The sequence below is a fragment of the Microtus ochrogaster genome, chromosome 7 (assembly GCF_000317375.1).
Source record: "Microtus ochrogaster isolate Prairie Vole_2 chromosome 7, MicOch1.0, whole genome shotgun sequence".
NCBI lineage: Eukaryota > Metazoa > Chordata > Mammalia > Rodentia > Cricetidae > Microtus > Microtus ochrogaster.
Genome location: NC_022014.1, coordinates 63,970,844 through 63,997,849, shown reverse-complemented (window position 1 = coordinate 63,997,849; position 27,006 = coordinate 63,970,844). Strand labels below are relative to the sequence as shown.

Here is a 27,006-nt window from a genome sequence, read left to right as displayed (position 1 = left end):
TCAATTTTGTGAAAATAGACTTTATTATAATAAAATGTCATTTTAAACAAATGCCCCACCATCCCACACCCCTGGAGACCAGGGTAGGGGTGGGGGTTCAGTCAAACATCTCCCACCACACCAAAGGAAACATGCAAAGAGACTCGCCCAGACAAGGGGTGACAGATGGGATGGCTAGAGGCGGGGTGGAGAAACCTCTACCCGCTCTGAACAAGGGATGTATGAAAATAGCTGCATAAATCTGTCCTTTCCCTCAGCCCCTGGACCCCAACAGGGACTGGAAGAAAATGATGCAAAAGAGAAGTTGAATCCAATGAGCAAAATAAGGCAAACCCAGCTCCTGCTTTCTGCCCCCTGGTCCTCTGTTCTCGGGGGGATGGGGTGACACAAGGCCAGGTGGCCTGGGCAGGGAGGGGTGGAGCACTATGGGGTGGGGTCAGGCCCGCTTTGGCATGGCCTTTCTCCTCCCCTGACCTGTGTGGTGAAGCAGATGGAGGAGCTGGACTGAGGCACTGAATATGTACATATATACACGGCTCTGTCCCTGCCCCAGGGGACACTCCTGTGCAAATGTTCCCGCAGGGGAGGGAAGACAGAGGGGAGGCAGCCAGAGCCACTATTAGAGTGGCCGGTGTCTCCACCCAGGGGCTACCCTGGAAGCAGGGACGGTCAAGAAAGGATCAGTGGTGCCTGACAGGAAGCCAGGAAGAGGTTAGGAGGGCAGACTGGGAATCCAGAGGCATGGGTCCAGCCCTGATCTGACGGTGCTTAGTTACTTACTCTGCATCTCAGTTCCCTCCTGCCTGGCACAGTCCATCTAGAGGACCCTGCACTAAGGTGCATGGAGCGCCGCCCTCACCAGGTGCCCTGGATCCCTCTGAGTGTCAGTGTTTGCTCAGAGAAAAGCTTTGGATTGGTTGGGCTTCATTGTCCAGGCACCCAGTTGATCTGGAGCTCCCAGGGGCCACTTCCACCTGCAGACCGATGACAGTCACTCTTTTCTGGAGCCCAGCTTTTTGAGGAGTTCCTTTCCTTTGGAGAGGAGACCCTGCTTCTTCTCGGCTATGCTCTGGGGCTCTCCTAGTTTGGTTCTGAAGGGACTTCCAGAGCTGAGGCTATAGTGCCAGTCAGGGGGCACTGGCGACTCTTGGATGGTGCTTCCAGAGTCCTGGAAAGTAAGAAAGAGGGTAAGGCCAGCGCCGGCTCCTGCCCACCGATGCCTTTATTCCTTCATTCTTCTGTCACAGACCTTGCCGCTGTTCCAGACACACAAACACACACAGAGAGATACACACATATACACACAGACACATGCACACACACACAGACACACACAGAGATACACACATGTACACACAGACACATGCACACACACACGCAGACACACACACACAGATACACACATGTACACACAGAGAGTCACACAGACACGTACACACACAGATACACACATAAACACACAGAGAGACACACACAGACACGTACACACACATACACACACACACACACACGGGGTGGTGGTGAAGGGAGATGATGATGAGCCCTGCTTAGGAAGGAAGTCTCATGGGACAGAGTCTGAGCTCTGCTTTGTCACTGACCTGGGTGTGCCCCTCCCTTTCCTGGGGTCTCACTATCTGTGCCAAGCTGACCTCCATCTCCCACTTATCATCTCTCTGCCCAGGAAGGAAGAGCAAGGACAGAGACACTTCAGGTGGCACCTGAAGCACTTCACAGACAAAAAAGGAACACCTCAATCAAGGCAGTGGACACAATGCCCCAGAGGTCTTCAGAGACCCGTGACCCACTGCACGGGGCGATTGAAACTCTACCCTGAATGGCCCCTGAGGGGGCTCTCAGGCAGTCCCTCCCTGAGCACCTTCTTATCAACCCTCCTCCCTGCTCCCTTCACAAATCTGAGTGCTCCCCCTGTCTCAAGCCCGCCAGGCAGAGCTCTTTGGTGACCTAAGGGCAGAGACTCTGGCAAACAGGGAAATCACCAGGAAGCTACTCCCAACTGAACCTCACCTGGAACTGGCTGGGTACAGCCTTGTTAACTCTTACCCAAACTGTATTTCCTGTCTTCTCTCCCTCCAGCCCCCACTGCTCCCAGGAGCCTGGCAAGCTCCTTGCCAAAACCAAGCACAGAACCCAGACCAGAAGCGAGGGACTGGGTGCACAAGCAAACCTATCGCTGCTGCCACCACTGTGGCCCTGAGTGAGGCGGCAGAGGAGAGGAAGGACACACAAACTCAGGCCTAGGAGTCAAAACATTTACAGCCAAGGCCCATGGCTCCTGGGAAGTCCAAGCCTTTCCCAGGAGGAAAAGGTGGCTGGGGGAACAAAAGGAGGGGTTCACTGAGCCCCAAAGAATAGCTTAAGGATGTCTATAGATTTCAACTATTCAAGCTATCCCTTTTATCCTTCAAGCAGAGAAACTTAAGCAACAGGGATAAAAGCATATGTCTGATATTCTAATGGTTTGAATCACAGAGGACCATAGTGAGAAGACCATTATTACTGGTGACATTACTGTGTCACCTCCCTGTCACCCATAACAATCGCAGTATTATAATACCACAGTCATGTAGTATCATAATACCACTGAGTCATAACATGAATGTCACATCATGTTCTATAAGTTGCATGCTACAGAATATGAAGAGTCAGCTAAGGTACAATGTCATATACTAAGATGACATGACACTGCCCAGGGTAAAGGCAAGGCAGGGAGAGCGGAGATCCCACACCCACATCTGGTTCGTGGCAAGATCTCCCTCCCCCATTCCTTGAAGGAAGTAGAAAAGCCAGGCCAACTCCATTTGAGACAACGTCTAATTACGGTAAGCTGGGGGATGGTGGTGACAGGAGACACGTGAGACAGTCCCCACTTACATGTCGCTCTCTCTACAAATATCTATCTCCATCTAGCACTGGACTCTTCTCATCCTCGTTCTCTGAGAGCAGGGAACAAAGAGAGGAGATGGGTTACCAACAGACCTGCATGCTCTCCGCCAGTCACCAAGTGGCCCAGGTACCTGCTGACTCCTGCCTGACACAGCCTTTGCCTTTGAGGCTACTGTATGGGGTTCCTCGTTGGAGCCTGGTCTCTTGATGGCCTCCCTGCTCTCTGAATCTGGATACTTGAATGTATCCCACCCATCCCAAGGAGAGGCATGTTAAGAGACCCCAGAGGCATGTTAAGAGGCCTTGCAGGCCAACTGGTTTCGAAAGGCACCTTGGAGGCAGAGGACCTAGTAGGGTGGGAGCACCCTAATGATTGGCTAGTGGCAGGGGTCCTTTTTCATGGGGCTCCTCACTAGCGTTGGCCCCTGGGCATCATTAGTTAGGTCAGATAGCCTGGGAATCAGGGTCTCTGCCATCACTGATCTGTAGGCAGGGGCAGATACTAGGTAAGGGGGGGGGCTAGTAGAACCCTACTCTGCTGGGGCACACGCAATGCTCCCCTACTCTGCTGGGGCACACGCGGTGCTCCCCTACTCTGCTGGGGCACACGCGGTGCTCCCCTACTCTGCTGGGGCACATGCAGTGCTCCCCTACTCTGCTGGGGCACGCGCGGTGCTCCCCTACTCTTCTAAGGCACCCGCAGTGCTCCTTTGTATCATGGTCTCAGCCTCTGAGAATCTTCCGCCCTAGAATCCGGAACCCCAGCAGGACAGAGATGAAATGCTGAGTTGGTAGCCCAGTTCCTCACTGACCTGACTCTCAGCTTGGGATGTCCCAGACTCCAAGCCACCTGCCTCAGGCCCAGGACCCTCCAGGAAGTTGGATGGAACCAGGCCCCTTTGTCCATTCAGTTCCCCCTGCGGAGGAGAGGCTGATGAGACCTAGGAGAAGGCCCCAGCCCTGTCCCCTTAACCCTGAGACCCCGGGGAGCAGCCTGAGGCCAGCATCACCACAAGTAGCCCAGTTCATTCCTCCAGCCCTCTGTCAGGCCCTCTTGCTCTTACGCCCACCCAGCTGGTGAACTGGAGTATAACAGAGTATAATACACCTTCCTTCCCCAGCAAGGGTCTTACATAGTAGAAGCCATCATCATCCATATTCCCAAACACAGTAATGACATCTCCTGCCCTAAAGGGCAGCTCCGCCTGTGAAAAGATCAAGAAACAGATGTCAGATCTGGGAAGGACTGCCACCTGTTCCCCATCACCGGGCATTGTATGACGGCCGTCACCTCCACATCCATGTTGGGGGAGTTCTCCTTGGGGTTGTAGTCAAAAGCAGCCACCATAGGTCTGGAGGTTTTCAGGACAGCAGGATGGACCAGCTTAGGAGGACCTGCAGAGAGGGGGAAGAAGTTGCATCTGAACCCCTCCCTATACTGTCCTGCACACTGAAGCCCCGTGGCTACCAGCCCCACCACTCCAGTGTCACTGTTCCCAATGAGTGGGATCTCCCCATCCCATCTCTCTCCCTAGACACCCTTGCCCAGAAATGACTCCTCACCTGGACAAGGCTGGAGACCTTCCAGCTCCACTGTGGAGAGAATGTGTCTCTGAGTCCTGCCTGCCTTTCCCTCTTTGTTCCAGGCTGGGGTGGGGGCGGGGGACAGACAGGATGCTCACCCTCCCACGAAGGGCACAGGAGGAGAGATACTCAGAAAGAATATCAGCACAGACCTTTGGTTCAGTACTGAACTGAGACCCGGAGCCAGTAAGCAACAGACAGAACAAAGACCCCACTAGAAGCGGCAGATGTTGGGGGGCGGTCCTGCTACAATCCCTTTATCTGCTCAAAATCCTACAGGCCTCTCTTCAGAGAGTCACACACTGCCACCCCACCACCAAGTCACACAAGTGGTCACAGGTACCACAGGATGTTATGTTCTTACCTTTTTTAGACCGGCGAGGCTTGCGGGGAGGCCCAGTCATATGGGTTGAGGAGTAGATAGAGGGACCATTCCCTAATTGAGGAAGACAGATAGATCTAAGAGAGAAACTGAGGCAAGAGTTGGCGTTTCAGAGACTAGGGGCATGGCTTAGAGCACTTGCCTAGGTTGCAAGGTCCTGTATTTGGCATTTTATAGTGAGCTCATTTAAGAGCCCGCACCTCATATTTGCAATGAGAGCCAAACTGATCCTCAGGACCTAAGCTACATCTTTGCAACCTCTTCAACGGGCCAGCTGTTGAAAGGTGAGGGGCAAGGGCAGGCATGCCAGGCTTGAGTGTCTCTACCCAACTCAGGACAAATGAGGCACCTTGGGCCTCCCCCCAACACAGGAACCTCTTAGGATGGGACTGGACTAAAACCAAGGGAGAATGGTGATGGGTCATACCCGAGCCCTCAGGGAGAACATCTGGGGGCAAGAAACCCCGCTGGAGCAGCTGCTGTCTCCCTGCTGGACTGTCCACAGCCACCTCAGCCACCATGTTGCAGGGGATGTAACCTGTGCGGCCCCCACTTTCACCCCGGTAGAAACCATCTGAGTCTTTGTCTCCAAAGACCTGGAAGCAAAGGCCGCTGGTCTCAATACCAGTTCTGCCTACACCTTGCACCCCAGCCCTGGGTCCTGGTAGCACCCCACTAGGCGCTGCAGAATTCTCTCTTCTGAAGACTGGGGCAGAGGAGAAACAGGAAAAATTCAGAACTAAGAAGAATTTGAGGAAACCACCTCTTCTCTACTCCTGCCACCCCAATCTGCTGTCTAGATGGTCTTTCCCTCAAAGCACCCCAGACTGGATCTCTCAGCCCCAGAGGAAAGCAAAAAGCCTCCCATCAGTACTCGGAGGAATAACGAAAGTGTAATATTAACAAGTAGTTAATATTGCTACGGTGCTGACCGTGTGACAGGAAGAAGTGTGTGCCTTCAGTCAGTCACTCTATAAGCAACTTAGTGAGGTGACAAGGACCACACCCATTCTACAAGAGAGGACACCAAGGCCCGGGGAGGTTCTACAACCTACTCAGAGTTACACGGGGAGGAGAAGAGGCAGGGTCCGAATCCCACCGTCCAGCTCTGGAAGCTATGTTCTCTGACCCTCCCCCAGCTCAACGCAAGAGGAATTAGGAGAAGACGAGATGCTGGCTAGAGACTGGAGTTCTGGGCCCAGAGGGGAAGTTGGTCACCTTGAGGATCTGGCCCTCCCTGAAGGGCAGTTCCTCTTCTCCAGCATCAGGGTTGGGTGACATAGAAACAGGGTCATAGTCAAATAGAGCCACAAAGACCCTCACAGGTAAGTTCTGATGAGCTGGTGCTTCTGGAGGGCTCCTTGGAGGTGCTGTGGAGGGTTGGGGACAGAGCAAGGACTCAGTGAGCTCCACCCAAAGTGGGGGAATGCTCCCCTGAATCTGGCCCAGCCACTATTAGATGCTCACCCAACTCAGTGGTCCCAGGCCTAGACACCCGGGCTCCTCTCCTCTGGGCTCCTCTCCGCCCAGAGTTGTCCTGCCCTCTGGACTCCCCAGTTTCTGTTGCCTGCAAAGACAGGGCAACAAATGGCAGAAGTGACACACCATCCGGGTGCTGGCCCACGACCCCCGGCTCTGGCCCCCGGCATCAGCGTAAGCAACACAGCAGAACGGGAGCACAGCATTCCCGTCCAGGGACCCGGCCTGGCCTCGCTGAGCACCAGACACCCCCACAGTGGGAGGGCAGGCGGGAGACCCCGGGTCCCCAATGGATGAGTGCAGTAGAGGGGCCCTGAGGTGGCCAAGGAGAGTGTGAGAGGGCAGTCTCCCATCAGCATGGGGCTGGTGACTCTGGATATGGCATCACAGTCAAGTGTCCTGAAGATAGAACTAGCTACTCAGGGGACAGGGCCACCCTGCCCAAGGTTGCGCGTGGCGGCCAATAGTAACAGAATATTGTGCATCCCAGTTCCGTTCAGCAGAAGCAGAAAGCAGTGGAATGTAGGTGGGGGGGGAGACAGGTGAGGGAGCCCAGAGCCCTGGCCCCACCTCTGCTGATGGAGGTGGCAGCGTGGAATGGGAGTGGTTGGTGGGCAGCAAGCAGAGCCACCAGGCAGCAGCAGGCAGAGGGGGCCGCCCAAACTAGGGAATGGGCACAGACCCGGGAGGGTGGCTCCTTGGTTCTGCCAGTCGCACAGCGGCCTCTCCGCTCTGGTTCCCCTTTCTCCCAGGCTGGGAGGCGCACGTAGGGGTTGGACCCTGAATTGACCTTCTGAGGTCCCCTTGACCTTCCTATGGCTGCTGTGCCCCAGGGCTCCCCATCTGTGGGGTAGCAGGAGCTGGTGATGCTGATACCCCCGCTGCCCGCCTCCTGCTCATCCTCAGAATCATACTCAATGCTGATCTCCAAACACTTTGGAGAGAGGCAGCTGACCAAGCTGGATTCTGGAGCAGGGCCACGGGGACACCTCCGGGATAGACCCGGCCGCCCTCTCCCACCAGCCTCCTGTCCAACCCTGATGCCCTCAATCACAGGGAGGCTGCCCCTCTCCCGTGGGGGCCCTGGCCGTGCAGTGGTCTGGGGCCCGCCATTGCCAAGAAGTCGGCTGCAATGTTCTCGGGGATCCTGAGGTCGCTTGCGGTTTGGGGGCTTCTCAGGGGAGCCACCGCCTCTCCTCCGGCTGTTTCCACCAGCTACTCCCAGCACATCCTCCAGGTACTCCCTGGCCCCAGAGGGCTCAGAAGACAAGGGACACAGGCCAGGTCCCTGGGGCTGACTGCTGTCACAGTCCAGCCCTAGCAATGCAAGTTCAGGCTGGCTAGGGTCTGGCTTCTCCTGCCCTTCCTCCTCCTCCTCTTCTTCTTCCTCCTCGGGGATGCTGAACAGCTTCTTGCGGCAGAGCTGCTGGAGGGGCAGCTCCAAGATCTGCTCCAAGATCTCCTCGTCGCTGTCAGTCTCACAAAGGGGGTCGGGCTGGGGCTGGGAGTGGGGAGAAGAGAGCAGCAAGAAGTCCACGAGGAAAATAAGAGGTCCGGGGCCTTTGTCCTCAAATGAGGACATGGGATTGGGGTCACACACCCAGCCCTCCTCCCTCAGCTTCCTGCCAAGAGGAAAGAATCAGAGGGACAGTGGCTGGACCAAAGTCACACGCATGTCCGGGCTGAACTGAGGATGGCATCGGTCCCTGTCGGGCAGGAGCATGGAGCAGGCCGGGACAGAGAGAATTCTCCACCCCCTTTCCTGAGCCTCCTAGCACAAGGCTCTGAAAAGGCTTCTCAGTACTAGGGTGCTACTTCTGGGAGACTTCAGGGGAAAATACGGAAAGTGCCCCACCACCTCTGCCCAGAAGGGCCAAAGCCCCGAGCATCTTCACATCCGCTCCTTAGGAGAGGACCCAGGCCACACACCTAGACTTGCTGGAGCAGCTGCCATGGCAGTAGAGGCCTTTGGAGCCTCAGGTCTTGGGCCCACCAGCTCCTCCCCACCCCGTTACCTTGGCTCCATTCTCCCTGATGCTGTTGCCAGCAACCTGCTTCTGGGGGGAACAAGGCCTGGAATTCAGTTCCTGTTCCTCTTCTTCCTCCTCTTCCTCCTGGATGTCCGATAAGTCTGAGTTGCGGCCGTGATCTACAAGGGAATTCACCAGGCGAACTCCAAGCTCTGACGTATCTTCTTTCTAGCAAAGGCAAGACAGGTACTTTGGGCTGGAATCACGGTACTCTGGAGGGTAAGGGAGGAGGGTGATGGCCCGCCTAAGCTACAGAGTGAGTTCAGGCCAGGCTGGACTGCTGATTGAGCCCTGTCTGCATATCAAATTAAAATAGGAGAGGTAAGACAGAAAAACAAAAAGAACTCTAAGCAGGGTCAGCCGCAACCGGAATCAGAAAAGATCCCTTCACAGAGGAGGAGAAAGCCATGGCCAGAAAGCACAATGGTAGCGGTGAAAGGTGAGGGAGAGAGTCAAATGGGTGACAGGGAAAAAAGGTGACAGAGAAGCAGACACACAATGCAAAGGCATTGCAACCAGACCAGAGCAGAAACAAGGAGAGGGGGCTGACCAAGTGTAGTGAGACATCTTGATTCTACACAGCGCGTCTCCCACCCCTACCTCAGTTCTGTGTTTCAGCCCCGAGCCCAGATCTCCTCCATGGCAGGCCTCAGTACTCGGTGCCTTCTGGGTCGGCTCTCCTTGGGTGGAGCAAGGCGTGGGACCAGTCTCTCCTGAAGTCCACTCTACTTGCTGCTTAGCCAGAGAGGGAGCCACAGGACAAGACCCTTCCTGGCCCAGGGTTGGCTCGATAGCCCTCTTCTCCTCTGAGGTGCCCGGCACAGTTGCCCTAGACTCTTCCTGGGATGGACGACATTGAGAATAAGCTCAGATTCTAAGCCTTCCTTCAGCTTGCGCCTGCCTTCCACCAAACAGATAAAGTACCTGGCCGCAAGAGACTGCAGGCTCCTCCTGGGATCCTTTGGACGTCTCCATGGGAAGGCTTGCAGGGGAATCTTGAGTTCCATGAGGGGCAGGATGCCGGAGGGGAAAGTTGGGATCCCCAAGCCCTGGGGAGACTGAAGCAAGGGCTGTTCTGGCCTCTGGGCTCGGTCGTGGTGAGAGGCAGGACATCCTGGCTGGCTGGCAGGCAGGAGCCAAGGCTGGGGCAACAGGGGCTGGGATGGAGTCAGTGGACTCGCCATGGGGTGACATAGTGCGCACAGTCACCTCATGGCAGGTCTGCAGCAGCTGCAGCTGGGACACCTCCACCAGCACACTGCCTGCTGTGGGGGAAGCCACCTCCATAATCTATAGGAACAGGGAAGAAAGAAGCCAGGGAAGAAGGGCTAAGAGAGCTAAGTGGGAGGTCAGGATGGTAGGCTGCTGGCATCTTTGCAGCTTTGCCCAAGCCCTCTTCTTAGTTCTACTGATCACATGCTTTTAGAGTAGAAGCAATTCTATCCTCCACGGGCCGCCAAGACCCATGCTTTCAATCACTTTACTACACAGTGCCCAAAGGCCAGGGGCTGAACATCTCTGCCAGGCCAGGAAGACAGGCCTCTGGAAGGACCCACATGCTGCCCCTTGGCTTTAGGTAGCTGGAACCCCCAAGCTTTACCTTCTGCCCATCAGCATAGATGGTGTAGCCTGTGACCCGGACACCATTGGAGGTACCAGCAGCATCAATGGTGACAGGGAGCCAGCTGATCATCAAGATTCCAGGAGAGGGTCCTGGTTCAACCTGCACATCCAACGGGGCATCTGGTAGACCTGGGAGATGTGGGGCACAAGAAAAAAATCAATGTAGGATTCTCCCTGACTGAGATGGTAGCCACATCCCTAAAAATGCAAACAAAGCCAGTCTCCCCTGCCATGAGTACTCAGGCTTGGCTCTCCTGGGTTTGGGGGTCACCATTGTCCACACCTACATACCTGCTGGAAGTGTGGTGAACTGCAAAGTGGCAGCTCGCTGCTCTGGTCTCTCCCAGCCTGGTTCCCAAGGCCCCTGAGATGGGATCTGAGCCTCTACTCGGGCTTGATAGAGCGTGCCAGGCCGCAGGTGACAAAAGGTTGCCCAGTAGGTACTGGGACGAGCAGGTGTACACTCTTCTCCATTGAGGTAGATGGCATGGGCCAAGTTGCTGTTCCCCGGTACCCAGGTGATCTCAGCAGATGTAGCTGTCAGCCGATGGACCCGTAGCTGGCTGGGTACCACCCCAGCCCCGGCACCCACAGCCAGGCAACAGCGCAGAGGATCTGAGTTGCCCCTGCTGGTTAGGGCCTGGACAGACACATGGTGGGGCCCAGTTCGCAGGTCCATATTTTCAAGCACAGCCTTGGGGGGCACCCCGGGCCCCAAGGCCTGACGAAGTTCCCCGTTGACAAAGACATGGAAGCCACGTAGATCTATTCTCTCAGGAGGCAACTCCCAGGCCAGCACCACACTGTGGGCTAACTGCTTGAGGAGCACGAGACGGCGGGGGTAAGGCACAGCCAGGGGCTCGCCCAGTCCCTCTGGTGGGGGGCTCAGACTGAGCTCATCTCCTGCAGCCTCCTCCTCTGGTCTAGGCTGGCTACGTCCCCCGCTGCTCTGGCCCCCACTACTGCAGCCACCCCCACCTCCACTCAGGAAACTGAGTTCAGGGCCCGAGCTGTGCGACATATCAGCCAGCTCCCGAGGGAGGGATGTCAGGAGGTCGTCATCAGACACACGCTCTACAAAATTGGAGGGGACCAGGCCCCTTCGGCCATCCATGAGTTCCCCTGGCAGAGGGAAGGCAGGAAAAGGCAAGGGAAGGGAAGACAAAGAAGCAAAGAAAAGCTGATCCAGTAACACATTTTCTCAAGGGCTGCTTCCTAAGTACCTGTCAACCTTTACCTGGTGTTGATTTTAGATCCAGGACAGTCCAGGTTTTAATTAGAGAACTATCTGCTTTTGTGGGTTTTTTATCATACAGGACAGTGCCTCTTAAATCTTAATGTGCATATGAATCACCCACAGCTTTTTTTAAAAATGCAGACTCTTCATAAGCCCAGTCTGGGATATACTGAGTTTCATTCTTTCTAACCAGATCCCAGGTGAGGCTGGTGCCCCAGTGACCTACGAGAACACCCACATTCTAAAGCAATGGACTGAAGAACTTCCAGGAGAAATGTCATGATGTCCACAGTCCATTTTTAAGTAGTTTTTTTCATCTACCTATGGATCAAGCAAACATGTCAAGGTGCAGACAAATGTAAAATCTAGGCGGATTCTAGGCATGTGGACATTCATCACGCTGTCCTCGGGTGTTCTGCTTTGCTTTGCTCTATCGTGGTTTCACGTTGCCCAGGTTGGCCTTGAACTCATAGTGTAGCCCAGGATGACCTTGACCTTCTGACCCACCTCACAAACACTAGGCTAACCAATGTGCACCACCCATGGTTTCACACAGTGCTGGGGACTGAATCCAGGACTTTGCCCTTGGTAGGCAGTACTCTACCAAACGAGCCACAACCCTACCACCTCTCGATGTGGTCTATATATCTAGAAACTTCCATATTAAAAATCTGGGAGTGGTGGTATATGCCTATAGTACCAGCTCTCAGCAGGTCAGAGGCAGGAAGATGGGAAGTTGGGGCTAGCCTGGATTACATAGTGGGAGTCTATCTCAAGAATGAGGGTGGCTCATCAGTTAAGAGCACTTTCTTGCTCATGCAGAGGACTCAAGTTCAGTTCCTAGAACTCATGTCAGCTTCAGAGACTCTGATGTCATCTTCTGGCTTCTGCAGGCACACACAAGCATGTGCGTGCGCATGCGCGCACACACACACACATGCAAATAAATATGAAATTTCTCAGATCATAGAACCCCACCCCCACCCAGCGGAGTGAAGGGATGCTGGAGAATAGGAAGCCCCTATCTCCAGTGATGTAGCCACTGGTGAGTCGCTCATACACTGGTGGGTAGCTCTATACCCATGCTCACATGACTGGCTCTCTAACAAAGTGGGTCACAATGTGAAAAGCAAAAGAGACAAAAGAGAGTTGGAGACTTGGTAGAAGGAAGGGGGGATTGGTGGGCATAGAAGGAGGAAAGAGTATGCCCAAAATGTATTGTAGACAAGCATGAAACTGTCAAAGAATAAATCAACATATATATGCTAAGATCTGGGTATACATCTGCAATACAGCATATGAGAAGTAGAGGTAGGAGGATCAGGTGCCCAAGGTGGCTCTGAGGTATGGAATGAATTGGAGGGCAGTGTGGGCTACAGGAGATCCCGTATGGGAAGGAAGGAGGGAAGATGTTCAACCGTAGTAGATTTGACACAGGCCTGAGGAGTAGGGGCTATGGAGAACCCCAACTTCTCTTTATCAAAAAGCAGAAAGCCACAAAAGAAGGGGGAAACCACCGCATCAAAGAAGAAGTGACGGAGAAGACTTGGAGGACCAAGCAAGTGGGTACACACATGGCATATGAGGGAGAAACAGCTCTTGGGGAGCAGACCGTGGGTGGCCGTGGGGTCTTTGGGGTACCAGGGGATGCCCCAGCAGTACTTTATGCCCTTCCCCCTTCCCTTTTCTGCTCACATTAGGAGAAAAGTAACTTGAAGAAATAGCAGGGATTCCCAATAAGTTAAATAATACCATAAGGACCATAGTAGGTTGAATGATGGTCTACCAAATAGGGCCATGTTCCCCAATCCCTGGAACCTGAGAACATTTCCTAAACTGGAAAAAGTTCCTGTGTAGATCTAACTAAGTAAATATCTTGATTGAAGATTATCTGGGTGGGCCCTAGTCTGATGACAAATATCCTTATAAAAGACAACACAGGAGTGACAGAGACGAGGAGGCAACGTGACCATAGGTGCAGAGATTAGAGTGATGTGGCCACAAAAAGTGAGTCAGAGGCCAGTCTAGTCCACATAGTGAATTCTAGGCTAGCCTGAGCTACATATGAGCCTCTGTCTCAAAACAAACAAACACCCTATCTCAACCTCCTGGAGACTATGTAATTTAAAGTCTAGTAAACAAAGATATAAGATTTGTTTGTGCTTTTGCTATCCCCTTTTTAAAAAACTTGACAGTGTGGACTTAGATAATGGCTCAGTGGTTAGAGCACTGCTACATTCTGCAGGCTTCTCTTGCAAGGGACCCAGGTTTGCTTCCCAACACCCACATGGTGACTCACAACCAATAATTATATCTCTAGAGACAGATATATAATTTCCAGCATTTGTTCTCATTAAAACATATGATAGCCGGGCGATGGTGGCGCACGCCTTTAATCCCAGCACTCGGGAGGCAGAGGCAGGCGGATCTCTGTGAGTTCGAGACCAGCCTGGTCTACAGAGCTAGTTCCAGGACAGGCTCCAAAGCCACAGGGAAACCCTGTCTCGAAAAACAAAAAACAAAAACAAACAAAAAAACATATGATAAAAAAATTTTAATTAAAAAAAAAACATGATAGCCAGGTCTGGTGACACAGGCCTGAAATCTCAGCTACTTAGGAGACTGAGTCAGGAGAATTAAGAGTTCAAGGCCAGCCTTGACACAAATCAAGTTCAAAGCCGGGCTGTGATAGCACACATCTTTAAGCTCAGAATGAGGGAGGCAGAGACAGAGGCAGGCGGATCTCTGTGAGTTCGAGGCCAGTATGGTCTACTAGAGCTAGTAAGACAGCTAGGACTGTTACACAGAGAAACCCTGTCTCAAAAAACCAAACCAAAAAAAAAAAAAAAAAGTTCAAGATCAGTCTAGAAACCCTAGTGAGACCCTGTGTCAAGAAACAGAAAGAGGGCTGGGTTTGCACTCAGTGTACCTGCATGCACAAGGTCCTAGGTGCAAACCCCAGTAACAACAAATATCAAAACAAATCAACAAATGAAGACAAAAATTAAGTACAATTCTCCTGGAAGCCAATTCTGCTGGAAGCCCTTCAGCATCTACCCTTAAGGGGAGTTTACCTGTTTGTAATCCCAAAAGTTGCTCATGGGGCCCCAGGAAAGGAGCTAGGCAGGCTCTGAAGCTCTTGGTGTTCATTCAGATCTGGCCCATTTCCTAAACTTCTACACACAGCTGTGGTCTTTGCCACACACATTCTCCAGGACACCTCCCCTCTAAGGATGAGGCTCAGAGCACCAGCCAGGAGTACTCTGCAGGAGGCTCCTGTAACCACTTACTCCTTCTGCAGGTCCTATCAGCTGGCCTAGTGTCAGTGACACATCTGCCTGCTGCATGCTGAGCCCTGTGTCTCCCTTCAGGACCTAGACAACCTTCCTGAAGCTCAGTCCCGCCCTGGTCCTAGTACCTACCTACCACCTGCTTGGATTGTGTGGGATTGGAACATGAACCCCTCCTCCTCCTCCTATCTGACCCATTGCAGACAGATGCCAAACTGTAATTATCACCAGTGTTAAATAGTGCCATTCTCTATTAGCACAAAAAATAATCTAGCCAAAGTACCCTGTGACATCCTGTGACACTGTTTCTAACATATGGACTTGTTAGACCAGTCACTTTCTCTTCCCCAAATCTCAGAGCAACCCTTAGCTGAGTCTGAAAATCTGGGGTGAATGGAGTGTCCTGAGGAACAGGACTGGAAGGACAGAAGTCTCCAGGAACAGTAAAGGCAGGAGACTGGACAGGGTAACCCCTATTACTGTCCTACCTTCAAAGAAACCATCCTCATCCATGTCGCCATAGATGTAGATATACTCGCCAGCTGTGAGGGGAAGCTCAGCCTCTGGGTTCTCATTGGGACCCTCAAGGGGGTTGTAGCTGTTGGGAGAGTAGCAGAGGAGGAACCACACATTGGCTGACATCTTGCCTCCATATTCAGCTTCTCACGGTCACACATCAAGCCTTTCTGGAGACGTGGTTACGACTGTAGCCAAGTGGGGCATGCACGGTATTCACCTTGGCTTAATTGTGCCATAAGCACAGTGTTCAGCCAGGACCCCTGTACCACCCTCCACTATGTTCAGGGCTATCCATCTTTGCCCACATCTGTCCCCTGTGCATCCCAACACTGAGGGTGGCAGACTGAGCAAGAGGGACCCACCTATAACGAGCTAGAAAGACCTGGATCCTGGCTCCTCCTGAGTTGCCCTCCGAAGCTGCTGGCAGCAGGGAGACACTGTCTACCTCCAACTCCTCCACCTCACTGGCTGTGTCCACCTGGGGCAAGAAGAAAGAGTTGGTCTCTCTCCAGAGTCTACGGTCCAAGGCCCAAAGACACTGCAGGCAGAGTGGCCTTGAGAAGGGAACAGGAAACACACACGGCAAGTCCAGCGACAACAAGGCCTGGCATTTTCTAAACCAGACTTGAGACAGAAGGTCTGTGATGCACACAGCTGTCCTAGTCTGGGGGTGTGAGGACAACGTGAACCCTTTCCTGAATGTTGGCTCCAGCCCAGGAACTAAAACAACATCCCCCAACCCGACTGGTGGCCAGGCCAGAGGGGGAGCAGGAATCAGTGATAGTTTGGCTTCGTCCGGTAGAAACTCAGAGAAGCATCTTAACTGTATAGAGCTGGAAACACCCTACACACACACACCCTACCCCCACCCTCACTCCCACCCCGGTTCTAGCCCTGTGACTGTATCTCCTGCTTCAGGCCCACTGGAACTTAACTTCAGGTCGGCTGAGGCTAGCCCAAAACCAGAACCCTCAGTCTATCCCACCAGGGGGCAGCAGAGGCCCAGGGCTGGGTTGTACCACTTTCTGAAAGCCTGGTGAGAGTAGCCTTGCTCCTGACCTGCCATCTCCACTTGGGCGGTTCATAGGTGGAAAGAGAGACCAGGTGTGATCAGAGGAGCTGTCTGAGGGTGAAGTTAGTAATGACTACAGCTGCCACAGGTTGGGCATCTCCTGGGTGCCCCTGGCTGAGACGTAACCTCACAAGAATCTTATAAGGTTGCTACCCCCAGCATAAAGATAAGGAAACCAAGCCTAGAGAACCCCCTGTGAGTGCCTTTCCTAAGATAAGGCTGGGATCTGAACCCAGGAGCCTGTGCTCTTTCTCCCACAAGCCGCTGCTTCCACTGCGGTCGCGCTTAAGGACAGACTCATTACGTGGATCAGGCGCCAAACTGTCTCCTCATCCAGCTCAAGACTCTAGGGCCTCCCTGGACCCCAGAGAGGTGCGGCTTAGGTAGGCAGGCCCTGGAGAGCAGGCAACGCCTGAGTTCCTCCCACAAGAGGAACCCACAGGCCTTCTCTGTCCCAGCTTGGGATCAGTTACCACCAGTCTTCCACCTCTGCCCCTTCCCTCAGCCCAAAGTCCCCGGCCCAGCACGAACCTCTGGCGTGGGACACGACTTGGGGCTGTTGTGGACGGACTCTGAGCGGGAAGAATTGGAAAGAGACTCCACCTTCTTAGCCGTCCTTCGAGGGACCCCAGCAAGGGTAGCAAGAGCAGGCTCAGAAGATTTGGGGGTACAGCGTCCTGGGGAACCCGGCGGGAGGTCAAGGTCTAAAGAGAAGATGCCAAGGGTTTGGGATCTGTGTTCTGAAGAGGGACTGGGAGAGAGAGGTGGAGCTTCTCGGCTATGGGCGTGTGACCTTTATACCCAGATTTCCTAGCCATAAGGGAAATATTTGGGGAGAAACTTGCTGTGATTCAGATCTATCAGAATCCCCTCGGCGTTTAATGGAATGCATTGAGTTCTTCCTGCCTCGTAGCTTAGGAAACTACCATTTAAAGAGGTTAAGCAACATGCTAACTCCAGCTGCCTGGGAAGAGAATCAAGCTAGACCCACCAGATCTGACTGATTTTTAATTCTCGACTCTTCCTAAGACCCTGATACCGACAGTGATTGTCCGACTCCCAGTTAGAGGGAGAACAGCTGCCTGAGCTCTTGACTTTAAGGAGGTATGTCTTTAACTTGCTTTGTGACGTCAGATGCCTGGTTAGCCTCTAATCTTGAACTCCCTGCACTATACAAAAGCCCCAGACCAATGTCATTGGGGTACACCTTACCTTTGGGGCCGGGCTGAGGGGTAGAGCAGCAGCAGTGGGGTGGTGGATGGTCCCCAAGGGCACTACAGCCCAGGGCAGAAGTAAGCAGATCCAGGGGGCCTGGGTGCAGACGGAAGGCCTGGAGCTCCTGTGCCAAGAGGCTGAAGCGCTCAGTTTGGCTGCGGCACTGCCCCTCAAGCTCTCGAACCCGGGCCTGAAACGAGAACCATTGTGGTTTACCAGGCCTAGCAGAGCTGTAGAGAACCAGCCAGCTCCACACAGCTCTACATCAGACTTTAATTTACACATATGTGTGCCCCCCCCCAGCCTGAGTACCAACCTGGGGCACCAACCTCAGACCCAGGCCAGTGTCGTTCTTGCCTCAGAATACTTTATAGGCCAAAGGGATTTCCTCCGCCCACCATCAACAACTGAGGAGTCTCCTTAGCTAACTTTGCCACTAGTTATTCTCCCATAGGCCGTGGCCCTGCCCTCAGAGAGGTGGGCGAAAGGTTCCATGGGAAACGAGGCTGTCTTTGGATAGAATGAGCCAGTTCTCACAACCTTTTCTCAATTACCAGGCAAGTTTCTAGATCAAGGGCTCTTCCACTGACAATGTCATAAGGAAGGTGAGCCAATGGGTGACGAACATTCTCATGGTCTAAGACAACAGGAGGGAAGGCCCTGTGTCTGCTAAGCGCAGTCACAGGTTTAGGATGAGGGAACAGCCCTTGTGTCCTGTAAGCTCTCTGGATATCTGTGGAGTCTCAGGTCTGCCATCAGGGATGGCCCCTCTGTGGGATATCAGAGTTGGTCCCTGAGGGAAGAAATATGGGGGGCGGGAGAGGGAACACCCAGGAGGTGGAAGGTGGAAGTACACTGTACCTGCATGGAATCCAGCGTAGACTGGTGGAGAAGGAAGACACAGGGAGGTTAGAACATTTAGGTCTCCACGTCCATAACCCAGGGGGAGGAGGGATGAGGGGACCTATGACGGATGGGTATGACCCTGTAGGTGCACTGAGTCAAAGAAAGCACAGTAAGGACATTTCTCTGAGATGAGTGGCAATGGGGACTACTGCCACCAGACTCAGGAGCTCTGGCCCTGGGCACCCCAGTGTAAGAAATAGGCCAACAATAAGGGGATTCCACCCGGCCTCACTTAAGACCCCTCCTTCCACTCTCTCCCGCTTTCTCCCACTCCTGTATGCTTCAAGACCCCTACCTCCAGTAACTGCACAGCTCCTTCATGTTCCCGCTTGGCTTCTGCCTGTGCCTACAAACGGGGAGAAGCAAAATGCTGGGAGGGAGGGCTGCACAACAGACCCAGGCTGAAGAATAAAGATGTGTGGGGGAGGAAAAGGAGGAGGGGCTGGAAGGAAAAGGGGACAATGTAGGGAGGAAAGGAGAAAGGGTCTGGGGAGCCAGAGGCCAAAGGGTTTCCTGCAGAGCCCCTGAGCAATGCCTTAAACATTAAACCTGGTGGAGCCAGGTGCGGTTTCTCTCCTGGGACATCCACCCTTCCGGTGGACGGCTCCTCTCCTACCTACTGTGGCTCTTTCTGAGCCTTTTCTCTGTCCCCTGTCTTCTGTCCTTAGAAAGTCAAGGTGTCCCTATGATGTGGGAGTCCTCTCTGTGTGCTGTGATTACCATTAATGAATAAAGAAACTGCTTTGGACCTATAGCAAGGCAGAACTTAGGTAGGCAAGGAAAGGTAGGCTGAAAGCTGGGAGAAAGGAAGTGGAGTCAGAGAGATGCCATGGAGCTGTGGCCAGAGTCAGACATGCCGAAACTTTGCCAGGAAGCCACTGCCACGTGGCAATACACAGATTAATGGAGATGGGTTAAATTAATATGTAAGAGTTAGCCAATAAGAAATTAGAGCTAATGGGCCAAGCAGTGATTTAATTAATATAGTTTCTGTATGATTATTTTGGGTCTAAGCTAGCCGGGTGTCTGGGAACCAACAAGCAGGCCTTCCTCCAACATCCCTGAACACAGGCTTCTCTCCAGTCTCCTGAGCACTGATGGCCCCAAATATCTCCAGGATCAGCCACTTCATAGCTCCAGACTCATGCTCAGTTGTCTTGGGATGTGTCCATTTGAATACTTTATCATACCCCTCAAACTTGCCAAGAACAGAACTTGAAACTCAAAGTGCCCTGTCTCCCAGAGTTGTTGCTCTGACCTGGTTAGTTTCTGTCAACTTGACACAACCCAGAGTCACCTGGAAAGAGGGACTCTCAACTGAAGGATTGCCTTATCAGATGGGGAGGTGTTGGCCCACCTGTGGGACATGTCTTAATTGTTAATTGATGTAGGAGGGCCTAGCCTGTGGTGGGCAACGCCATCCCTAGGCAGGTGACTCTGGGCTGTATAAGCAAGCTAGCTGAGGGCCAGGTGTGGTAGTGTCAGGAGGATCTTTGTAAATCTGAGGCTATCTTGATTCACACAGAGCAGTCTGGGCCAGCCAGGGTAATATAGTGAGACCATGGAGAGAGAGAGAGAGAGAGAGAGAGAGAGAGAGAGAGAGAGAGAGAGAGAGAGAGAGAAGGGAAGCTAGTTGAGCATAAGACATCGAGGAAGCCAGAGAGAGAGCCAGTGAGCACGCCCCATGCATAGCTTCTGCTTTGCTTCCTGCCTGGGCTCCCCTCGATGGTGGACTATAACCTGGAAGTGTAAACTGAAATGAACTCTTTCCTCCCCTAACAGCAACAGAATAGACTCGTCTGCCTTCCTCCTCCTCATGCTGGGGCCGGGGATGGGATGAAAAGCCCCATTCTCTCCAGGCTTCAGACAGATAAGAAGTGACACGGAAGGGGTCTTGCAGTTTTATCCCTGAACTGTGTTTCCAATCCGCTGGCTTGTATACCTCCATAGTTACGTGCACCCTCCTAGACTACTGCCACAGCCCTGACATCTGATCACCCGCTGGATGCCACTCCCAGGACCCATCCCACCAGCCTGACCTTGCGAAATTATGAGTTGTATCATGTCACTCTCCTCATAGAATCGATCTTATTTTTCTACCTTTTATTGTCTAAAGCGGGGTCACACCCACATCACCCACACTGGCCTCAAATTCAAAATCTTCCGGTCAGTCACCTGACTGGTCGGGAACCCCTATTTTATTCCCTGCTGTCTCTCCCTGCTTAATGGTTGGATGAGCGGGTGGCAAAGCTGGGGTCCCTTGTCCCTGCTCTCACCTGCTGCAGCCTCTGGACCTCCTCCTGCTTCTCCTGCAGGCTGAGCCGAGCCTGCTCATGCTCCACCTCCAGCTGTTGCCGCCGCTGGGCCACCTCCCGCATGTGCTGAAACACAAGATTGGGTCAAGACCAGAGCGTCCCACTCCACCATGTCACGGAGACCTAAGACCGGGGGCCCTCGACTGCCACCCGCTTCAGGGAAAAAGAAGACGGAGACTCCTGTCTCAACACAGCGCCTGCAGGAGCCTCTCACCTTCAGCACCTGCTCCAGGCTCTCCAGCTTGCTCTGCAGGCCCTGGCTTTTGCGAAGGGCTGAGTCCCGCTCCTGCTTCACTCCCAGGAGCTGTCCCTTCAGCTCCGCATTCTCCCACTCCACCTGGAGAGGAGGCATTGTCAGGGAGGTGCACGTGTGAGCTTTGGCCCAGCTGCTCCTTGCCAAACGGGGACAGTTCCCTTCAGACTACACCCCAAGAGGAGGCCTTCAGGCCTCACTGGGGGCCCAACTTTCTCCAGGGACAGGGCAGAAACTGAACCTGCTCCTTCTCTGTGGCTCTCCCACTGAGCCGAGAGTTCTCTTCCACCAGGCGAGCATTCTCATTCTGGGCTGCTCTCAGTTGTAGTTCCTGTGGGAGTGAGATCAGACAGGCTCTGAGGAAGGGGCCAGAATTCATTTTTCTGGCTCACTGACATGAAGGACTGACTGTGCCCTCCCAGACAAGGCCTTCCATGGTAACCCGAAGGAAAGGGAAGTATAAAAGCAAGAGGAAACTGCTGCTCCTGGAGCCTACCCTCTGGCTGGCCTGGGAAAAAGAAGGGAGCTGGTTCCTGGGCGGCCGTGAGAGCTTACCAGTTCCTCACATCGCCTCTGCTTTTTCCGGGCTTCCTGCTCCAGGCTCTCGCATTTCTTTCGCTTCTTGCAGAGCTCAGACTCCTACAGGGGTCAGAACCGAGGGCTTCTCATGGGGAAAGGTAGAAGTGCCCATAGTCGGCTGCCTCCAGCCCTCAGCCTGGGACTTACCAGCTGCCGCACCCTTTGCTGCTTCTCTGGTTCCCCTAGGACCACCTGTGGGCTGTCCACATCTTCCTGGAGTATGGCCTGCAAATCCCCAGGGGCGGGGAGATGGTACCAGAGAACGGGGCCCCTGAGCGGCCTGTCCTCAGGACTAGGTCAGCAATGACATCTGTGCCAGTGGGTGAGGGGTGTTGCCTGCCCACCCCTCCCAAGATCTCCAGCTGACACGGAGGAATAAAGGTTCCACCTCTGTATCTGTGAGCCATAGTGCTTTGAGATCCCAGGACCCACATGTGCCCTGGGAGATGGGTCCTTTATCCAGGCCAGCGCTTTCTGTTTTTAGCTTCCAGCAGCTGCCCTGCTCTGCACTCAATAACTGTCCTAGGCGTCCTTCAGCGACTAGCAGAGAATCAGGAGTCGGCTTGGATCCCCAGAGATATGTGTGGTATTCCTAGAGCTAGGGTTCTGGATCATCCTTTCTGTGCTTGGCCTAGAGTAGAGTAAACCTAGCCAGCTCTCCCCCTCCCCCGCCCCCCTATCCCCATCCCCATCAGCTTCCCATTTATTCCTACAAACTTTGGAGGCCAGGGCTTGATTGCATCTTCCTCCATGGATCAGTCAGACTGAGGGGCAGAGTCTGAGCCAGCACCACCACCCCTTCCTGCATCCCCATCCCGCGAGGTTATGTCACTATCAGATACTATCAGATCCCTCCTGCCTCCCAGGCTTCTTCCCAGGAGGCCAATCTAAATGCTGCCCACCTAGAATGATGGATAGGAACCAGGCCCCGGGATTCGGGGGGGGGGGGGGGTTTCAGGCCCTCTAGACAGAAGCTGCCTTAGACCATGCTCAATGAAGGTCGCCCGTACCTGTAACTGAGTCGTATGCACCGCCCCCCAGGGTAACCCCGGCCAGGCCTGGGCCCCGGGCGGACGCTGAAGGGGGCGTCCCCGCTCTACCGCAGCTGCGGGAGGAGGCGGCGCTGGTTGGGCCCCGGGCGGCTGCCAGGGCAACCAGGGATTTGCGGCCGGGACGTACCACTAGCGACACGGCAGGGGCGGCCAGGCTGGCCCCGTGGGGCGCAGGCCTGAGGAGGGAGGAACCCCGAAACCCCCAGGGGTAGGGCGCGGCGCAGGTACGAGCACGGGAGTCTAGGACAAGTCCCCCGCTCCCTTGTCGGGAAGGCTCCCTAGACCCTAGGAGAGCGTGCATGTCACCACGGGGGCCCCCCTCTGAGCCTCCTGCCGGGGGAGATCCCAGGATTGCCCCGACCCCGCATCTGTGCACACTCACACACCTGCCCCCGCGCAGGCGCTCACCTCTCCCGGGGCCCCGGGGGCAGGCGCCCCTACTCTGGAGAGGGCAGTGGGACCCTGGGGCCGGGCTGGCCGAAGCGGCTCCCGCTGATTGCGCAGGGCGATCTGCCTCTGCAGCCGCAGCACCTCCCGCTGGGACTCGCGCAGCAATCGGTCGAAGTCCCGCACATGCAGCCACTGGGGACCTTCCTGAGGTGGGGCGACCAGGAGCCGAGTCATTTCCAACCCCTGCCTGGCCCCTGATCATCTCCAGCTCTCCACCGTACCGGATAGGTTCGGCTGCGCGGGAAAGTGCGTATCTTCCCATGCATATACGGTTGGTCGTATAAGCATGAGTATGAAACCACATGCCCCTGGCTCGTGGGCAAACATTCACAGCAACTCGTTCACTGGGCGCTCGCAGTGTGCCTGAGCTGTGCTAAATGCCTGTGTGAACACTCGTTCACACAAGTGTGAACTATGTGTGGATTCCTACAGTCAGATCCACCGGCACACAGCTTCAAGCTTGGAACACAAAAATGTCCAGGTCTGGGACTCAACGGCTCTACCCTCTTCGATTCAGTCGCCTTCTCCCCTCTCCCACCTGGGCCGTTGCCAGGGGAACCTACTCCCCAGCAGCCACCACCTCTCCGTTTCATTTGCATCTCATTAACATCTGGTCCACATCCCACACTCTAAGCAGACATCCTTGTGTAGGATCGAGCAGGAAGAGACGCCCAGGTCCCCTTCGCACCTTGCCCACCAGAGTGAGTCTGGCTTGCAGCTCCCTGCACTCCCGCTGCAAGGCTGCAATCTGTTTGTCCTTGGCCAGTAGTGCACTGGCTGTCTCACTGAGGTCCCGGGCTCGCTGGCGGGCTAGGGCCTTACGACACAACTCCAAACTGGATCCAGGTCGGAGCACAGGGGCACTCACCTAACCAGAGGAAAGGCCGTGAGCATCTGAGGGCTGGAGACACACCTCCCACTCCTCATCTCCCAGAGGAAGAATAAGGATGAGACCCAGTCTGGGGCCTCAGAGGAACTGAATCCTCAATGAACCTCAACCTGACAGTCCCCCAAGCAGGATGGAAAGTGTTAACTCTAAGTCTTAGTTTAGTCTCAAAGGACACTACTAATTCAGGGCTGCCACTATGATGGGACTTCTCCCTGCCCCCACTCCCGCTCCACACCCCAGATGAGCTCAGCAGGAGGCTGGAAACAGCTCCAGCACGTGTTAATCCAGAATTGTGTTCCCTGACTGCTAAGGAGGCTCTCCCATCCGCCCCTTTCCCCCTGGTACCTCCAGCTGCCTCTGGGCCAGCATTTGCCCTTCTTACCCTGGACTCCTGCTTTCCTGGGCAGTAAGTCTATGACACCCAAGCCCACTCCCTGTGAGCCAGCCTTGGTTCTCTTCCCAAGTCACCCAAGCCTCCACCCAGCAGTCTGTCCTCACCACCCTCATGTTCGTTTCCTGCAGCTTCTGGGCCCTCTCCTCCAGGCGCTTGGCAATGACCGCCAGCTCTGCGTTCTTCCGCTTTAGCCTCCGTACCTTCTCCTCCGTCTCTGGGAAGCTGCTTTTTCTCTGACAGGGGGGTCAGCCAGAATTGGACTGTGTAGGGAGCACCCCACAGACCCATTTCCACTTCCCAGGCCCTAGGCTAGAGCCTCGGCACACAGTGAGATCCTTGACGGTGCTATGCAAGGGTCTTAGGGGTGTGGGGTACGTGATAATGTCACCCTTGGGTGCTTCCCTCCTTGAAGAGATGTTTATGGGGTGATCAGGGTACTGATGATGGGGACCCCACTCTCCAGGTCTCACCAGCATCTGATTTTCCTCCTTGAGGATGGTACAGCGCTGCTGCAGCTCGCCTAGGGCCCTCAGCAGCTCCAGATTGGACCTGACCCCGAAGCCCACGTTCAGCTTGGCCTGTCATGGGGAAGGACCGGTACAGTGCCTCAGAAATCTACTCAGGCTAGCCAGGGTCCTCCATATGAAATATCTACCTATACAGTCTGAGAAGCTAAGAAGGCTCTCTCTTCTGCCCCAGGCCCTTAGAGAGGGGTACCCCCAGGACCTAAAAAGAAGGGGTGCCCAGTCCTCCATGCCTTCAGTGGCAGTTCCACGCCACCACGCACCATTCTAGAGGCATTTCTTGCTATTCCTGTATCATTGCCATTCTGCCCAAATCCTCCCGGGTAATGCCAGATCAAACCCCTTTCCCATCCCTCTAGACACCTTGGATCCGGGGAGTCTCCCCTGCCCTCCCCTAAAGTCCTGCTTCCTCCATCCTTCAGTAAATCGCTCACACCCATCCACATCATCATTTTCCTTGGCTCAGCCCAGCACTGAGCCCACCTCCACACCCCAACATACCCAAGACCCCCCACCCAAAACAGCTGGGTTCATGGAGGAGGAGACCTAACAGAGTCACACTTGGCTAGGCCCAGCACTGAGCCCACCTCCACAATCCCAACATACCCAATACCCCCCAAAAACAGCCGGGTTCATGGAGGAGGAGACCTAACAGTCAGAGAGACATGCACACACACTGAGGGGCAGGTCCAGAGAGATAGAATAAAGTCACTGAGATTCCCATCCAGTGCAGGGAGGACAGATAATCACACAGACAGACTCACAGACAGAGGCAGGCCCAGATAAGAAATGTGGGCTGTGGGGCTACAGGCTATGGCTGGCCAATCTTGCAGCCCTCTTCGGTTTCCCTTACCTTGTAAGCCTGTGCTTCCTCATCCTCTAGCCCGGGGCCGCTGTACCCAGGGTTCTCGGTTTGCTGCCCTGGCTTGGGCAGCCCAGTCTCTGTTCCTTCAGGGTCAGTATTCCCAATAGGCCCAGGGCTATGGGCTCCCTCAGGCTCAGAATTCTCTTCAGACCTCAATCCTCTAACCTGCAGCACTGTCGTACCAGCAATGCTTGGAGTTGCATCTCCAGGTTCGCACCCCTGGCCCTGAGTCCAGCACCGCCAGGCAGGCAGTGTCCACGGCTCCATGGCTCCAGGGTCTCCAAGCTGTGGAAGGGTTGTCAGTTGCTCCATGGTTTCCGCAAGGGACCCCAGAACCTGGACCTGAGGACATCACCCAGCCAAGTAGGGAGGCTGATAAGGGTCATGCCAGGCTAGACCCTTCTCCCTGTAAGCATCTGGCTTCACCGAGGCTCCATCAGAGAGAGGTTGGCTGAGCTCTTCCCACCCACGAAGGAGGCTTCAGAAGGTATCAGGGTTGCCGGGCTGGAGCTGGGGGTATGTCAGGTATGTTTGCTCATGGTTCTGTGTGTGAGAGAGTATGAGGAGAAGCAAGGGTGTCCCCTGTGGGGGGCGGGGGGCGGTGCAGAGGCCACCAGCAGCAGAACCTAGCTGAAGGTATGTGTATGTGCGTATCCAGGTCTGTCCCTGCAGGTCAGTGATGTCTTATATGTGTTTGGAGGATGGGTACCCCGACTTGTGTGTGCTAAGGAGGGTGGTGCTATGTGTCACTGTCTGTGCCTATTTCAGAGTTACCAGTTGTTCCTGCGTGTGGTGGGGGCTGTCTGTGTTGCAGGGCTGTGGCGGTGTATGATGCTGTCGCCGGTCCTATCTCAGTGTGCCAGTGTTGTCAAGCCCTGTGTGTCTGTAGTGGTGTCTGTCAGTGTCTGCAAGTCTGGCCATCCATCATAACTCCTCAGCCTGGATGGGGTCCTCAGGAGTTGCTGGGGGTGATGCCCAGTGATCCACTGTGGTCCTTTATCTCCAGTTTTTCTCTCCGCTGCCGCTGATCACTTGCTTGCTGGGTGGCTGGGCGGTCCTAAGGAGGCCTGGGTCGATGAGCGGCTTGCCTCATAGTCTCTGCCCCAGCTAGTCTCAGCACGAGGGACTGCAGGAGTCCCTCACGGTCCCAGAGCTTCCCAAATGAGATGGTGGGCACGAAGGAGGGCTGAGCCTCAGAATGGGGTGGGGGGAGCAGGGGAGAATCATCAACCCTCCCTTCCCCCTCCTCCTCCCCTCCTGCCCACCAATAGGAAGTCAGCTGCTGGTTACCATGGCGATGGCGCTGGACTGGTGGGTTGGACCGGCTGGCAGGCTGGCAGGGTCGGGACAGAGGGGGAAGAGCAGGTTCCTTGCTGGATGGTAGCTTAGACCCCCCACATCCCCATGTGGCCCCTTGATTCCACACCCCTTATCTTCCAGGGTG

At 54.5% G+C, this 27,006-nt stretch overlaps 1 protein-coding gene across 4 annotated transcripts; it reads right to left on the bottom strand.

Annotated features, from left to right (window-relative positions):
- Positions 1 to 26,747, bottom strand: Tspoap1 (TSPO associated protein 1). 4 transcript variants are annotated; one of them, XM_013347547.2, is made up of 32 exons: positions 25,551 to 26,747; positions 24,644 to 24,751; positions 24,278 to 24,406; positions 23,579 to 23,758; positions 22,849 to 23,034; positions 21,536 to 21,613; positions 21,365 to 21,448; positions 21,051 to 21,140; positions 20,771 to 20,893; positions 20,518 to 20,622; positions 18,537 to 18,587; positions 18,197 to 18,217; positions 17,333 to 17,525; positions 16,652 to 16,824; positions 15,411 to 15,526; positions 15,018 to 15,127; positions 10,294 to 11,124; positions 9,980 to 10,131; positions 9,304 to 9,669; positions 8,980 to 9,219; positions 8,365 to 8,547; positions 7,032 to 7,850; positions 6,338 to 6,437; positions 6,089 to 6,240; positions 5,298 to 5,466; positions 4,853 to 4,924; positions 4,468 to 4,551; positions 4,196 to 4,299; positions 4,038 to 4,109; positions 3,717 to 3,821; positions 2,893 to 2,954; positions 1 to 1,168 (listed from the first exon to the last, which is right to left on the bottom strand). In XM_013347547.2, exons 1-31 carry the CDS (start codon positions 25,872 to 25,874, stop codon positions 2,925 to 2,927), a joined length of 5,550 nt encoding a protein of 1,849 aa, XP_013203001.1. In that variant the 5' UTR covers positions 25,875 to 26,747; the 3' UTR covers positions 1 to 1,168; positions 2,893 to 2,924. The 4 variants fall into 4 exon arrangements, with proteins under 4 accessions (XP_013203001.1, XP_005350548.1, XP_005350549.1 ...); XM_005350491.2 differs by having other exon boundaries at positions 4,468 to 4,497; XM_005350492.2 differs by lacking the exon at positions 4,468 to 4,551.
- Between the last annotated feature and the right edge of the window lie 259 nt (positions 26,748 to 27,006).

Bases quoted from the DNA above. Each gene is read 5' to 3' on its own strand.
- Tspoap1 (XM_013347547.2), bottom strand. From the start codon at position 25,874: ATGGAGCAACTGACAACCCTTCCACAGCTTGGAGACCCTGGAGCCATG. The intron at 15,527-16,651 runs GTTCGTGCTGGG...TTCTTGCCCCAG, and splicing joins AGTCGTGTCCCACGCCAGAG to GTGGACACAGCCAGTGAGGT. The intron at 11,125-15,017 runs GTAGGACAGTAA...TCCCTCTGCCAG, and splicing joins TGAGGATGGTTTCTTTGAAG to GGGAACTCATGGATGGCCGA.